Source organism: Panthera tigris, chromosome D2, assembly GCF_018350195.1.
Source record: "Panthera tigris isolate Pti1 chromosome D2, P.tigris_Pti1_mat1.1, whole genome shotgun sequence".
Lineage (NCBI taxonomy): Eukaryota > Metazoa > Chordata > Mammalia > Carnivora > Felidae > Panthera > Panthera tigris.
Genome location: NC_056670.1, coordinates 32,549,169 through 32,564,434, shown reverse-complemented (window position 1 = coordinate 32,564,434; position 15,266 = coordinate 32,549,169). Strand labels below are relative to the sequence as shown.

General features: G+C 37.1%; 1 protein-coding gene across 8 annotated transcripts in view; it reads left to right on the top strand.

The window, feature by feature from the left end:
* MICU1 (mitochondrial calcium uptake 1) overlaps window positions 1–15,266 on the top strand; it is a 246,943-nt gene that overhangs the window by 81,799 nt on the left and 149,878 nt on the right. For all 8 annotated transcript variants that reach the window (XM_042960435.1, XM_042960438.1, XM_042960433.1 and 5 more), the window contains exon 4: window positions 3,776–3,938. In XM_042960435.1, the coding sequence (XP_042816369.1) occupies window positions 3,776–3,938 (163 nt within the window). The remainder of the gene's footprint in view (window positions 1–3,775; window positions 3,939–15,266) is intronic.

The following is a 15,266-nucleotide window of genomic DNA, read 5'->3' as shown; positions in this document are numbered from 1 at the left end:
GTTTTGTAATTCCTTTACCCTTTATTTCCTTTCTTGTTCTCTTCCTTTGTGACTTGATCATTTTCTGTACCAGTATGCCTAGATTTTTTTTTTCTTTTCACCTTTTGTGTATCTGGTGTAGGTTTTTGCTTTATGATTACCATGGGGCTTACATAAAATATCTTGTAACAGTGTATTTTAAGCAATAACAGCTTAACTTCTAATGTATACAAAAGCTCTACATTTATACTTTTATGTTTTTAATATCATAATTTATGTCTTTTTACATTGTTTATCCATTTACAGATTATTATAGTTATGTTTAATACTTTTTAAAAAATCTCCATGTTAATGAGAAGTGATTTACCCACCACCATTACAAAATTAAGAGTGTTCTGAAATTAACTATATATTTACCTTCACCAGTGAGTTTTACATTTTTATATGTTTTGCTTATACTGATGTCTCTTTGTTTTAGGTTCAGGAATTACCTTTAAAGAAGAAATAAGTTTATTGGGGCGCCTGGGTGACTCACTCAGTTGAGCGTCCAACTTTAGCTTAGGTCATGATCTTAGGGTTTTTGAGTTCGAGTCCCACCTTGGGCTTTCTGCTGTCAGTGAGGAGCCTGCTCTGATCCTCTGTTCCCCCTATCTCTGCACCTCCCCCATTCACATTCTGTCTCTTAAAAATAAATAAAACTTTTTTTTAAAGTTTACAAAAATTAAGTTAACGTAGTCTCTACACTCAACATGGGGCTTGAACTCAATGATCCTGAGATCAAGGGCCACATGCTCTACCAGTTGAGTCAGCCAGGCACCTCAGGTTCAGAAATTACCTTTAACATTTCTTGTAAGAGTGATCTAGTGTTGATGAACTCCTTCAGCTTTTATTTTCTTGGAAAACTCTGTAATGTGTCTCATTGTGTGTTTCTTTGGATTCATCATGTTTAGGACTCTTTGAGTTTCCTGGGTCTCCATGTCTGTTTCTTTTCCCAGATTGGGATATTTTCAGTCATTTCTTTGAATAAGTTTTCTGCCTCTTTCTCTCATTCTCTCTCCTTCTGGGATCCCTTTAATGTGCACTTTGGTCCATTTGACGATGTGCTATATATAGTCCCTTAAGCTGTCTTCATTCTTTTTTATTCTCTTTTCTTTTGTTACTATAATTAGGCAGTTTCCTTAATTTTTCCGCCAGAAATTAATTTGCTTTATATTCAGTGAGACTGGTGTCATAGGGCTTGGAATTTCATAAAACTTCAAGAGGTCATCCTGTAATAGATGATTGTTACTATGGATGGCCAGAAATTCACTAGATGAAAAAGAGAGGGAGTTCTTAACATGGAAAACAGCTGTTAGGGTACAGATTGGGTGTTATAAATCACCTCTTGAAAGAAAATGTGCCAGACACTAATTTATTACAAGATCTTTCTGCGTGCTACCTTTTCCAAGGTCTGACTGCAGTCTGCATTCAAAGCTTATGTATGAGTTCTGACATCAGGGCCCACAGGGATTCACAGTCACTTGCATTCACTTGGTCTCAAGATATTATAGCCTTGGTTTTCCTTAAGCATTGTACCAAAATTAAACCCGAGAACTGGTTTTGGGACCAGCAGTTTTATTGAAGAGAACTGTCTTAGCATTAGCATCATGAAGTTCCAGAATGTTTTAAGTAAATGATTGAATGTAACTATTATAATTCCCTTAGTAAATCTTTTCTCCAGGCTAACCATCTCAGAATTCTTAACCACTTTTCTATATATCTTGGCTTCTAAGCCATTATTATCTTGGATGCTATATTCCAAACGCTTTATGAAATAGTTTGTTAGAATTCCTTTGAATAAAGCCACTTAAAAGGAGACTGCTTTGTATCATTATATCATTTGTTATGGTGTGATCTCCAAGATACATTACTAAGTGAAAAAAAATAAAATATGTACTATACAGTACGTCTATATTAAACTCTTAACAATATGGGAATGCAAAAAGTCTATTACTTTCCTTGGCCTATTGTTTGAAACCAAAACTAATAATATTCAGAAACATAATTTAGGGACTTGCAACAATCAACAAATCTGGTTTGAATCTGAAAATTATTGACTTGTAAGTTGTTGTCTTTCTATCTTTATCTTGTATAAGATTGACTTAAGTTTTTAGTTCACAAAAACATCTTTGGCAGTAGCTATAGCTTATACCCTAAACATTACAAACTGATTATTTTTGTTGTCGTTATTCTGAAGAACAAGAATACAGATGTCCTGAAGTTATTTCTTCTATAGCCAGTATTATCCGGCAGGTAGTTACAATATAATATAAAAGGGCCTTTGAGTTAAGACTTGTAGCTATGTCTTAAGGCTTAGTGTGTTTGCCACATGCAAAATGTTTTTTGATAGACAGTACTCAGATTTTAATGCAAATGAGTCTTGGAAGATTCCTGTCATGTATAGTTATAAATTAGAGACCCTTTCCTAGTTGCTGAAAGCATATCAGGTAGTGGAATTAAGACTCTTGAACGGCTGCAGTCAGTGACCTCAAAGTGACCATTTAGCCAGGAGTGGCAATTACAGTATTAGTTGTGTTAATATGGCAAATTAAAAACATTAATAATTTTTTTAATATTAGCAAATTGCTTTTTAGACTTTGAACTGTTGGATTTTTAGATTGTATTGCCTTGACATTTCCTACTGGTTATTTATAAGCTACTATTTATTTTTGGCTATCTCAACATCTAAAATTCAGGTATGAGAGAAATCTTTTCACCAGAGTGCTGTGTAGCTGGTATTTTGGTAAAGATTTTTCTCATACCTATATTTGTAAGATAAGATTATGCAGAAGATGCACTGTTTTGTATGTTGCATACACAGAATCACAGCTTGGATGCCAGATAAAAAATGGGCCTATTAATATTATACCCTTTTAGTTTAATATATGCCATATTTGATTTTGTTACTATTCAAGTATTTACTTGTGTTCTTCCCAGCTCTGCTCTTTTCTAAACGTGGCATATGTAGGGGTGGCTGGGTAGCTCAGTCAGTTAAGCATCCAACTCTGAATTTTGTCTCAGATCCTTATCTCATGGTTTGTGAGATTGAGCCCCAATGTCAGCGCAGTGCCTGCTTGGGATTCTCTCTCCCCCTCTCTCTCTCTTTTTATGCCCCTCCCTCACTCATGTAACTCTCTCCCTCAAAATAATAAACTTTTTTTAAATAAAAAAATAAATGTGATATATATAAAGGATTTTGTAGTCAAAAGTAAAAGGTTTTTTGCCTCAGACTTGTTAATTGAGTTTCCATGATGTGTAGTTTTATTTTTTTAATGCTATAATTCAATGTACTTTGTGTTTGAAAGATCATTAGCTGTTTAAACCTATGGATTCCTAATTCTGTCTTGTTTTAGGATTTAAGAAATTGCATCAAAGTAAAAACTGTAAAATCAATCCCTTTAAAAAAAAAAACTTGGTATTTTGGAATCTGTAGGCTTCCGTGTATGTGTCATTATACCCTATTACTGAGACCTTTTGAATTATATGATATTTTCAAATTGTGGCTTTCAGTAATTTAAGAAATTAGAAAATTATTCACAAAAAATTCTAAACAAAAGTTAAGCGTTTTCTCAACTGGAATATGAATGTTATATCAGAGGGGAAAGGTTGAAAAGTTTTTGATATTCAAGTTTATGTCTAGTATAAAAAATCAGTTGTAGAAAAAAAATGTATAATAGAATAACTCCAGATATAAGATGGAAAATATATGAAAATGAGAACTGCTTAATATAGTAACACTCTGAATTTCTAATTTCAGGTGATGGAATATGAGAATAGGATTCGAGCATATTCCACACCAGACAAGATCTTCCGCTATTTTGCCACCTTGAAAGTAATCAATGAACCTGGTGAATCTGAAGTGTTTATGACCCCCCAAGATTTTGTGCGATCCATAACACCTAATGAAAAACAACCAGAACGTAAGTGCTAAAGGGAAAAATAAGATTATGATATTAATTTTTTTATGTTCTTCTTTGTATTGCCTAAACGTTATAGGTCCATGCAATAATTATATTCATTGTGTACTGACTGAATGTCACGTATTATTCCAGTCTTTAGCAGTATAAAAGAGGAGCCCACAGTCTAATGAGCCAATCCTCAACCAGGGTACCGGGTTGAGGAGATTGTAGCCAGGTATCATCTACTGGAAAGATTTAAAGACATATGGTACTTGTTGTCATTGGGCCAAGTGATTGCAGATGGGACAAGCAGCAGACAGACTAAAAAGCCTAGAAAGGAGGAGACTTTGGGGGAAGACATTTCAGGGTGTAGAAGCTTCGAAGAACCATTGCGTATACCTGGAAATCCAGAGTGCGGCATGCATGCCCAGGGCCAGACACATGCTTGGAAAACACTTGAGTGAGCTTGTACTTCTTGCTGATCTTTGTGCCCCATGCAGGGAAGTAGTGAAAGTTAAGGCAGAGATGTAGCAGCTCTAGCTAAAAATTAAAGGAGGTCCCCAGCTCAGAGCCAGTCTGCAAACATTAAGAGAGTTGGTGTTTTTTTTTGTTTTGTTTTGTTTTCATTCTTTTTGCCTCAAACATTTTTTTTTTTTTTAATTTTTTTTTTCAACGTTTTTTTTTTTATTTATTTTTGGGACAGAGAGAGACAGAGCATGAACAGGGGAGGGTCAGAGAGAGGGAGACACAGAATCGGAAACAGGCTCCAGGCTCCGAGCCATCAGCCCAGAGCCTGACGCGGGGCTCGAACTCACGGACCGCGAGATCGTGACCTGGCTGAAGTCGGACGCTTAACCGACTGCGCCACCCAGGCGCCCCTTGCCTCAAACATTTGAATAAGTCTTTGTCCGGTCACTTACTATTTAGATAATAGAACAGAAATTTCAACGATGACACAAAACAGAGAACACAGCCTTTGCAAAAAAAATATTTTGGAAAAAAACCACTAAACATTGATGAATGTAGTCTTCCACAATGTATATCACACCAAACACTGGGAAATAGGGAGAATCTGGTTTTCAGAATTACCCCATTATAATATTCAAAATGTTCAATCTTTAATAAAACAATTTCATGGCATACTAATAATCAGGAATAAATGACCCATCGATAGAAAGAAAAAGAAATTGACAGAAACCATCCCTGAGGAAGCCCAAGCATTGCACTTACTAGATAATGACTTTAAGTTAACTGTCTCAGGGCACTTGGGTGGCTCAGCTGGTTAAGCGTGCAACTTTGGCTCAGGTTATGGTCTCAGGGTTCGTGGGTTTGAGGCCTGTGTCGAGCTTGGTGCTGACAACTCAGCCTGGAGCCTCTTGGGATTCTGTGTCTCCCTCTCTCTCTCTGCCCCGTTCACACACTAGGGCGCGCTCGCTCTCTCTCACTCACTCTCAAAAATAAATAAACATTAAGAAAAAAAAGATGTTAATTATAATCCCCCAATTAGACATTAAGAAAATAACTCTTTCAAGACAAAGACATTATGTATTGATAAAAGGATTAGTTCCTCAAGAAGATATAAGCGTGGTAAATATATACATACCAAATGACCGACCCCAAAATATATGAAGGAAACTGACAGAATTAAAGGGAAGAATAGTTCTTCAGTAATAGTCGGAGACTTCAGTACTGCCATTTTGATAATGGATAGAACATTTAGAAAGAAGGTTAGTGAAGAAAGAGGACTTAATGCTATAAGCCAATTAGACCAAATACACATTTATAGAACATTCCACTCAAGAGCAGCAGAATACAGTCTTTTCAGGTGCATATCAAACATTCTCCAGAATAGACAAGATAGACTGTATATTAGGTTATGAAATAAATCTTAATGAATTTCAAATATTAAAATGATACAGAGTATCTTTTCTGATTACAATAGAATGAAACAATCCATATGTAACAGAAGGAAAACTAGAAAATTCATAAATGTGTGGAAAGTAAACAGCATACACTTAACCCCTGGATCAGAGAAGAAATCACAAGAGAAGTTGGAAAATACTTTGAATAAATGAAAGAGAAAATAGAATTTAACAAAACTTATGCAGTGCTGCAAAGTAGTGCATAGAAGGAAACTCATAGCTATAAACACCAACATTTAAAAAGTTTTTTTAAATGTTTATTTCTGAGATTGACAGAGAGAGAGAGAGAGAGAGAGAGAGAGCGCATGAGTGGAGGAGGGGCAGAGAGAGAGAGGGAGACACAGAATCCAAAGCAGGCTCCAGGCTTTGAGCTCTCAGCACAGAGCCTGACACGGGGCTCAAACTCATGAACTGCGAGATTATGACCTGAGCGGAGTTGGTCATCTAACTGAGCTACCCAGGCGCCCCTATAACCACCAACATTTAAAAAGAAGAATGATCTCAAATCAGTTTCCTAAAAACGGGTGTTGGAACTAAAAAGAAGAGCAGACAAAACCCAAAGATAGAGAAATAAAGAAATAATAAATGTTAATGCAGCAATAAATGGAGAATAGAAAAACAATAGAGCAAATCAACAAGCAAAATTTGATTCTTCGAAAAGATCCAAAAAAATGAGGGGCCTTTAGCTAGACCAGGAAAAAAAAGAAGCAAAATAACTAAAATCAGAAATGCAAGTGGGGACATTACTACCTACTTATAGAAATAAAAAGGATTATAAGAGACTACTATGAAGGATTGTATGCCAACAAATTGAATTACCTAGATAAAGATGGAAAAATTTCCAGACACAAACTACCAGAGCTCTTATAATTCAACAAAAAGACAAACAACTCAATTAACAAATGGGAAAGGACTTGAATGTACATTTCTCCAGATAAATATGCAAATGGCCAATAAGCACATGAGAACATGCTAAATGTCATTAAGCATGAGGGAAATACAGATCAAAAACACTATATACTACCTCACACGCATATTTAAAAAACAAAGAAGTGTTGGTGATTATGTGTAGAAATTAAAGCCCTCATCTATTGCTGGTAAGAATGTAAAATGGTGCAAACACTATGGAGAACAATTTGTCCATTTCTCAGAAACATGGAATTAGCCGTACGACCCAACACTTCCACTAGTAGTATAAGCCCGAATGAATTGAAAACAGGTGCTCGAATGAGTGCCTGTACACGAATATTCACAGCAACACTATTCACAATACCCCAAAAATGGAAACACCCCAAATGTCATTTAACAGATGAATGGATAAACAAAGTATAGCGTATACATACAATGGAATATTATTCAGATGTGGTTGAACCTTAACAACATTATGTTAAGTGAAACAAGCTAAAGACAAAAGGCCACATATCCTCTGATTTTATTTATGTGAAATATCTAATATAGGTAAATCCATAGAGATAGAAAGTGGGTTGTTAGTTGCCAACAGCTTGTTGGGGGAATGAGAACAGATTGCTTAATTGGTGTGAGAATTTCTATTTTGGAGTGATGAAAAGGTTTTAGAACTAGATAGAGGTGGTAGTTATGCAACACCGAAGTATTAAATGCCACTGAACTGGATGGATACTTTGAAATGGTGATTTTATGTTAATGGAATTTCACCTCAATTTTTAAAAGTGGAAAAAAGAATGTGCAGTCAGTCCTCATTTGCAAATTTTGTGTTTGCAAGTTTGCATCCTCACTAAAAGGTACTTGTAATCCCATAATCAGTACTTGCAGTGCTTTTGAGTCATCTGCAGATACATGCAGAGCAGCAAAAATTTGAGTCACCCATTACATATGTTGGCCAGCTGAAGTCAAGCAAACGAAGACTCTGCCTTTTTGTTTCAGTTTTCTTTCTTTAAACAAGTGTCCATGGAGGGAGGGCAGGAGAGAAAGAGAGAGAGAATAAAATGTCTTAAACAGAAACGCACATAAATCAAGTTTATATATCGATCAGTTAACAAAAATGTTGTGACCAGAGGTTCAAGAAACCCAACCCTGTATTTCCCCCAGGAGAAATAGGTCAGTATTCAGCACTTCATTTTTCATGGCAATTTTATAGAGCATAAATGCCACAATTAGCAGAAATCAGTTGTATATGGTACAGGAGTAGGATATAAAAATGAAACTGTTCTTTTACAGGGTATGTTTAAAGAAGATATCCTAAAGGGGGCAGCAGTTGAGTTAAGCTTTGAAGTATGAATAATAGGGGTGCCTGGATGGCTCAGTCAGTGAGTGTCCGACTTTGGCTTAGGTCATGATCTCATGGTTCGTGGGTTTGAGCCTCGCGTTGGGCTCTGTGCTGACAGCTCAGAGCCTGGAGCCTGCTTCAGATTCTGTGTCTCCCTCTCTCTCTCTGCCCCTCCTCAGCTTGTCTCTGTCTCTCAAAAATAAATAAAAATTTAAAAAAAAGAAGAAAACTGAATAGCAATTCATCATGTATTTGAGAGGGAAAGGGCATCATTCGGATTGAGTAAATTGTATGGTCAGAATAGAGACGTGAAATAGCAGTGTGAGCTTGGGGAACCAGCAAGAGTTATGTTTTCTAACCAGGGAGTTTATAATGTTTTGCCCATATTTATTAACATTAAATATTTCTAGGACAAATGAAAACTCCAGGTAGAACTATCACCTCTCAGCAGTACAGGAAATCTATATATTTATATATTTTGTTATAGAAATTTTCAAATATAAAAATGCAGAGAATAAAATCAATTATAAATCAGCCTATATATACCTATCACTTAGCTTCAACAGTTGTCAACACATGGCCAATCTTTTTTTTTTTTTTAAGTTTATTTATTTTGAGAGAGAGAGCAAAGAAGGGGCAGAGAGAGGGAGAGAGAGAATCCCAAGCAGGCTCCATACTGTCAGTGCAGAGTCCAATGCGGGCTCAAACTCATGAGCCACAAGATTATGACCTGAGTTGGATGCTTAACCAAATGAGCTACCCAGTCACCCCAACACATGGCCAATCTTATTTCATTTATAACTTTCTTATTTCTTCTCCTCACTCTAGATTGTTTTAAAGCCATTCAGACATATCATTTAATCTGTAAATACCTGTGTGTGTCTAAAAGATAAGTACTAAAAAAACCAAAAACCAATAACAATAATTTTTAAATGCTACATTTTTTGAAAATAGCATTTATTTCTTAATAGCATATATCTAGGCACTGTTCAAATTTCCTTCTCTAAAAAACATTATGTATAGTTTGTTTGTTCAAACCAACCTCCAAAGATGGTCATACACTGTATTTGTTACCTCTTAAGTCTTAACAGCGTTTTTTTTTTTCTCTCTCTCTTTTTTCTTACCATTTGTACAAGAAGAGTTTTATGCCTTGTTTACATCTCTCAGCCCCCCTTTCCCCTTTTTGCTCAGATTGTTGCTGCAGCAGTTAGAATAGAGGTCTAGCCTGGCAGGAAGAGACCTCAACTATACAATGCATCCCTTGCTTCCTACTTTAGAGCATCTCTGCTACTGTAGCATGGGACCTTTGCAAGAGACCACTCGACCATATGGGCATGTACACACGTATGGAGGTACAAAGGAGTTTACTCTTTGTTGAGACTTGGTAGATAAATACTCTCTTCTCCATTGTCTTGGGTGGTCAGTTCTGAGACACAAACTACATGGTTTCTTAGATGGGCCAAGGAGAAGTGCGCCCCCGTTGTCTAAAGCAGCAGTCAGCTCCATAACACACCCTTGAATTGGCTTTCCCTCCTTTCCTGGTTCACTCTTCCTGACCCTCTTACACTTACACTTCCTGACCCTCTTCCCTACTTTTTAGGAAACTCAGTCTAGACGTCATTTATTTGTGAAGGAATATAAGTCATTTATATTATAGATTTCCCTCATTTGGGATCTTACTGATTGCCCTATGGTATTATTTAATATGTTCTGTACTTTGCATCTCACCCATGTTGCAAATAATGAAGCAACTAAAAGAGTATACCAAAATGTTGATTCTCTAAATGCTGAGATTATAAGGAAATATTTTACTCTTTCTTATATGTTCCTTTATTTTCTAATACACTTTATATACATTTATTCAACAAGTATTGATTGACCTCTGCTATGAGTTAGACACTGTCCTATATGGAAGGGACGCAGTAATGAATAAAATGGGCAAAACTTCCTGTCTTTATAGAGTAGAACGTCTTTTATAATCAGAAAGAAGGTATATAAAATTTCCACTAATTGCATTGAATTTTAGATTAAGAGCCTTTTAAATTAGTTTTAGCTCTTTGTTTTGGGAGATGTGGGAGAGATTAAAGAAGGCCTCTGTGTAAGATAGGGAAAAAAGGTTATAAAATATATTCCTGGTTTTTATGGTAGTAAAATCTTTTTGTACCTGTGAAATTATTTCTGATACCCAGATAAAATCTAAATTATGTCAGTAACTTTAAGAATGTGTTTTGCTTCCAGTGTGACAGTGAAAATGAAGCAAGACTTGAGGCAGCTCACTGAAGATATTTGGTCATTTGAGGAAGATTATTTTTTTTCCCTTTGGAAATCATATTTTTTAATTGCTTCCACACATTTTGATATTTAACTTTGTAATCTTTTTTTTTTTAATTATCAAAAGATCTGTCACACGAACAGAATAGTTACTAAATGTCTAATATACCATGCACATTCCTGGTTTTCATAAAAAGCCAGAATAATGAATGATTGATTTCCCTTTAAGATGAAAATCATGAGGGAATATTATAATAATATTAAAATGAGATTGGAAAATTTGGCTTCATTTTTGTTTGCTCATGAACAGGAATATCCACAAATATTGATGCAGCAGAAGTAAAATATATATTATTCCTGTGTGGGTTAGAATAAAGAAAAGAGTAAGGCTGGTTTTTTATAGTTTAAATTTCTATCATCAGATGGCTGGACTCTAGCCAGTAGTTCATATTTCAGCTTTGTTTTGTCATGTCTTTCACACATACCATATCCCAGGATACCTAACAGATCTAAATTTATTAAGTTTTAGTTTTGGAACAGTTTAAAAATAATCACAAAGCACACAAAGTCCTAAAATTAAGCAGTTTTAAAATGAGTGGAGAGCTGATGAATTTCAGTAAAAAGCTGATTAAGAATGTTTTTGTACTGGGGAGCCTGGGTGGCTCTGTTGGCTAAGTGTCCAACTCTTGATTTTGGCTCAGATCATGATTTCGTGGTTCATGAGATTGAGCCTTGCGTTGGGCTCACGCTGACAGCAAGGGGTCCGCTTGGGATTCCCACTCTCTCCTCCCTCTCTGCCCCTACCCTCACTCGTGCGCTCTGTCTCTGCCTCTCTCTATATATAAATAAATCAACTTAAAAAAAAGAATATTTCTGTGTGACTACCAAGAAAATTTAGAGTATCCTGGGGTGCCTGGGTGGCTCAGTCAGTTAAGCGTCGACTTTGGCTCAGGTCACGATCTCATGGTTCGTGAGTTCCAGCCCCGCGTCGGGCTCTGTGCTGACAGCTCAGAGCCTGGAGCCTGCTTTGGATTCTGTGTCTCCCTCTCTCTCTGCTCCTTCCCCACTCGTGCTCTGTCTCTCTCTGTCTCTCAAAAATAAATATACGTTAAAAAAAATTTTTTTTAAATTTAGAGTAGCCACAGTTAAGTAGGAGACACATTAAATGGAAAAAAAAAAACCAGTCTAGTATATGACTTGAATATGTTTCATCTCCCTCTATGTGCAGTCTTAATGTCAGCACCATCCCTGGTATAGTGAATGAGGCAGTTGCTTCAGGCTCTGGACTTTGAGTACTCTTGCTGCTGTAGTAACCAGTTTTACATAGCCAGCTAGTGATTGGGAGAAGCAGCAGCATGGGGAGAGTTTTTAAAGTACTATATAGAAAAACTTGAGCTTTGGTCAAGACAGAGAAGATCCCTATTTCCTTTTCACCTTACCCCACTGACTGACTGTATTTATATTGACCCGATTGTCCTGGATTCCATATTCTGTCAAGAATGACCCTTCATGCATTTAATAGTCTCACCTAGCACACTTTTAACTTTGAGACACATAATTTTATACTTGGTCATATACAATGGGTTCTGGTTCAAGATGGTGATGTAGGAGGATACTGAATCTCCTCCCACAGACACACCAAATCTGCAGCTACATACAAAACAGTTTCCTCTGAAAGAAATCCGAAAACTAGATGAGCAACTCCTACACATTGGACAAATGAGAAAAAACCCACATTGAAATAGATAGGAGAGGCTGAGACACAGTCTTGCCATAAATTCATCCCTGGCACAGTATCCAGTGGTCAGGAGAGAACTTAGCTCTGAGCTACTGGAGATGCGAGGGCACTGAATGCTACAGCTGGCACCCCAGTTTTTGCGACCTGCACCTGAGAGATGAGCTTCCTGAACATCTAGCTTTAAGGCCAAGAGGCCTTATGTCTTTAACGCCCATAGGGCTGACCCAGAGGCAGCTGCCTGAAAAGCGCCCAGTCTTTGTGAAAGTGGCCTATGTTACTTATCTTAAAGCTTCAGCCCGAGGGGCAGGCGTCTCATTTAACATACATCTAGAGGCATACAGACACACTCTCCAAAGACAGAAGCCAGTGGGCTCCATCTTTGCACTTTCCCTCTGCCTCGCTCCAGGTTGCCAGCATCTCCCAGAAAAGAACTTGTGCACGTTTCCAGTGCTCTGGTTTGTGTCACTGCCACCCAGGACACACCCCTTGATTACCTGGCTGTGGTTGGTGGCCTGTGGGGCTTATGTTTGCAGGTCCCATACATAGGACTGTAACAAATGGAGAAACACTTCTTAATTGGCTGCTCCCCCAGGGCACAGTGCAGCAAGAGACTGAAAGACACCTCTAGTTTTTCTGTGATAGAGGCTTATTGGCTTATCTTTATTATTAGAAGAGTAGGCTTCTAATTAAACACACATCTAGGGGGGCAGCGACTGTTCTCTCCGGAGACTAGGGAGACTGACAGGTGCCATCTTCATGCTCTCTTTCCTCTGCCCCAGGTTGCAGGTGTTTCTGAGAAAGGAGCTTGTGTGCCTATCTGGCTTCCTAGTTTTTGTGGCTTCCACCCAGAAGACACATCTTTTAATAATTTGGCTCAGGTGACAGTGGGACTTGTGTTTACAGATTGAATGGATAGTAAGTAACAAACAAAAACCAATTTTTAACTGACTATCACTGCAGGGCTCAGTGCAGAAGAAGCAAACAGAAACACCCACGTCGCCTTGTTCCCTTGAAAGAGGTATATTTGCATAATTTAAAAGCTGTGGGCTGAGAGTCCAATTAGCCTGAATCTAGGTGCTGACTGAGATTTTCTTCTTTGAGATACTGAGAGATCTTGGCATACCCTCAACTACTAGGAGTCTCTAAGAATAAAGTAGGCTGCTTGGACAATCAAAGGTTTGAAAGACAATCAAGAACTAGGGCAGGGCTGAACAGTAAGGTTCAGTTTCTTTCTTTCTTTTTTAACATTTAAAAACATGTTTATTTTGAGAGAGAGGCAGAGAGCATAAGCATGGTAGGGGCAGATAGAGAGAGGGCAACAGAGAATCCCAAGCGGGCTCTGCACTGTCAGCACAAAATCCAACACAGGGCTTGAACCTGTGAACTGTGAAATGATGACCTGAGCTGAAATCAAGAGTTGGATGCTTAACCAACTGAGCCACCCAGGCACCCCAATAAGGTTCAGTTTCTACATGAGGTCACTCCTTCAAGGTTGAGAGAGGTGGCTATTTTATCTGCATAAAAACCAATACAGAGAGTCAAAGAAAATGAAGAAATAGAGGAATGTATTCTAAAAGGAAGAACAAGATAAAACCTTAGAAAAAGACCTTAATGAAATGGAGATAAGTGATTTACTTGATAAAGAGTTCAAAATAACAGTCATAAAAATGCCTACCAAGTTCAGGAGAATAATGCATGAATAAAGTGAGACATTCAACAAAGAGAAAATATAAGAAAGTATCAAATAGAAGTCACAGAGCTGAAGAATACAATAATGAACTGAAAAATACACTAGAGGGCTTCAGTAGCAGACTAGATGAGCAGAAGAAAGGATCTGTGACCTTGAAGACAGGGCAGTGGAACTCATTCAATCAGAATAGCAAAAAAGAGAAAAGAACGAGAAAGAGTGAAGATAGCTTAAGGGACAAATGGGACAACATCAGTGGACTAACAGTCACATCATAGGAGTCCCAGAAGGAGAAAAGAAAAAGGGGCAGAAATCTTATTGGAAGAAATAATGTCTGAAAACTTCCCTGAGCTCAGGAAGGAAACAGACATCCAGATCCAGGAGCTCAGTTTTAAATAAGATTAATCCAAAGAGACTCACACCAAGACACATTTTAAGTGTCAAAAGTTAAAGACAAGGAGAGAATCTTAAAAGCAACAAGAGAAAACTTGTTATGTATAAGGGAACCTCCGTAAAACTATAAGCAGACTTTTCAGCAGAAACTTTGCAAGCCATAAGGAAATGGACCATATCCAGAAATTGCTTAAAGCAGAAAACTGCTAAACAAAAATACTCTACCCAGCAAAGCTGTCCTTCAGAATTGATGGAGAGATAAAGTTTTCTGGACAAGCAAAAGCTAAAGGAGTGTATCACCACTACACTGGCTTTATAAGAAATGTTAAAGGGAGTTCTTTAAGCTGCAACAAAAGGGCACTAATCAGTAACAGAAAAAACATGAAAGTACAGAAAATGAATATATTTTTGAAACATTTTTGTGCTGTTTTCTCCCCAAGAAGATAAGTTACTTTAGTAGAAGAACCTTCTCTTCTAGTTTTACTTTTAGTTCTTTGTAGTGCTGCTGAGTGTAGAGAAGGTATTGATCAGCAGCAATGAACTGCCTGTTTCTATATGGCCCATGAGCTGAGAATGGTTTTTACTTTTTTCTTTTTCTTATTTAAAAAGAATGTTTTGTGATACTTGAAAATTACATGAAACTGAAATTTTGGTGTCCATGAAAGAGTTTTATTGGAGTATATCCACACATTCATTAGGTGTTGTTCATGACAGCTTTCATGCAATAGCAGAATTGAATAGTTGTCAACAGAGACTATATGTGGCCCACAAAGCCTAAATATTTACTGTCTGGTCTTTTATGCAAAAAATTTACTGACCCTTTCCAAAATAATAAGAAATCTATTCATTGTTCTCTGACCCTAGTTCCTGACACAGAGCTCCTAAAGTCCTTGTAAATAAGATTCTGGGAGCTATCCAGGATATGTTCTTCTCATACCGATGGCAGAGTTGAAAGAAATGAAACCAACTTCAAAAGTCCATTCCACTCCCCTCCTCTTTTCTTTCCCTCCTTTTATATTCTGTTTCTGAGATGAAACCAATTTAAATATAGGTATTAAATTGGACTTATAATTTTTTTAAATATATAGAGAAT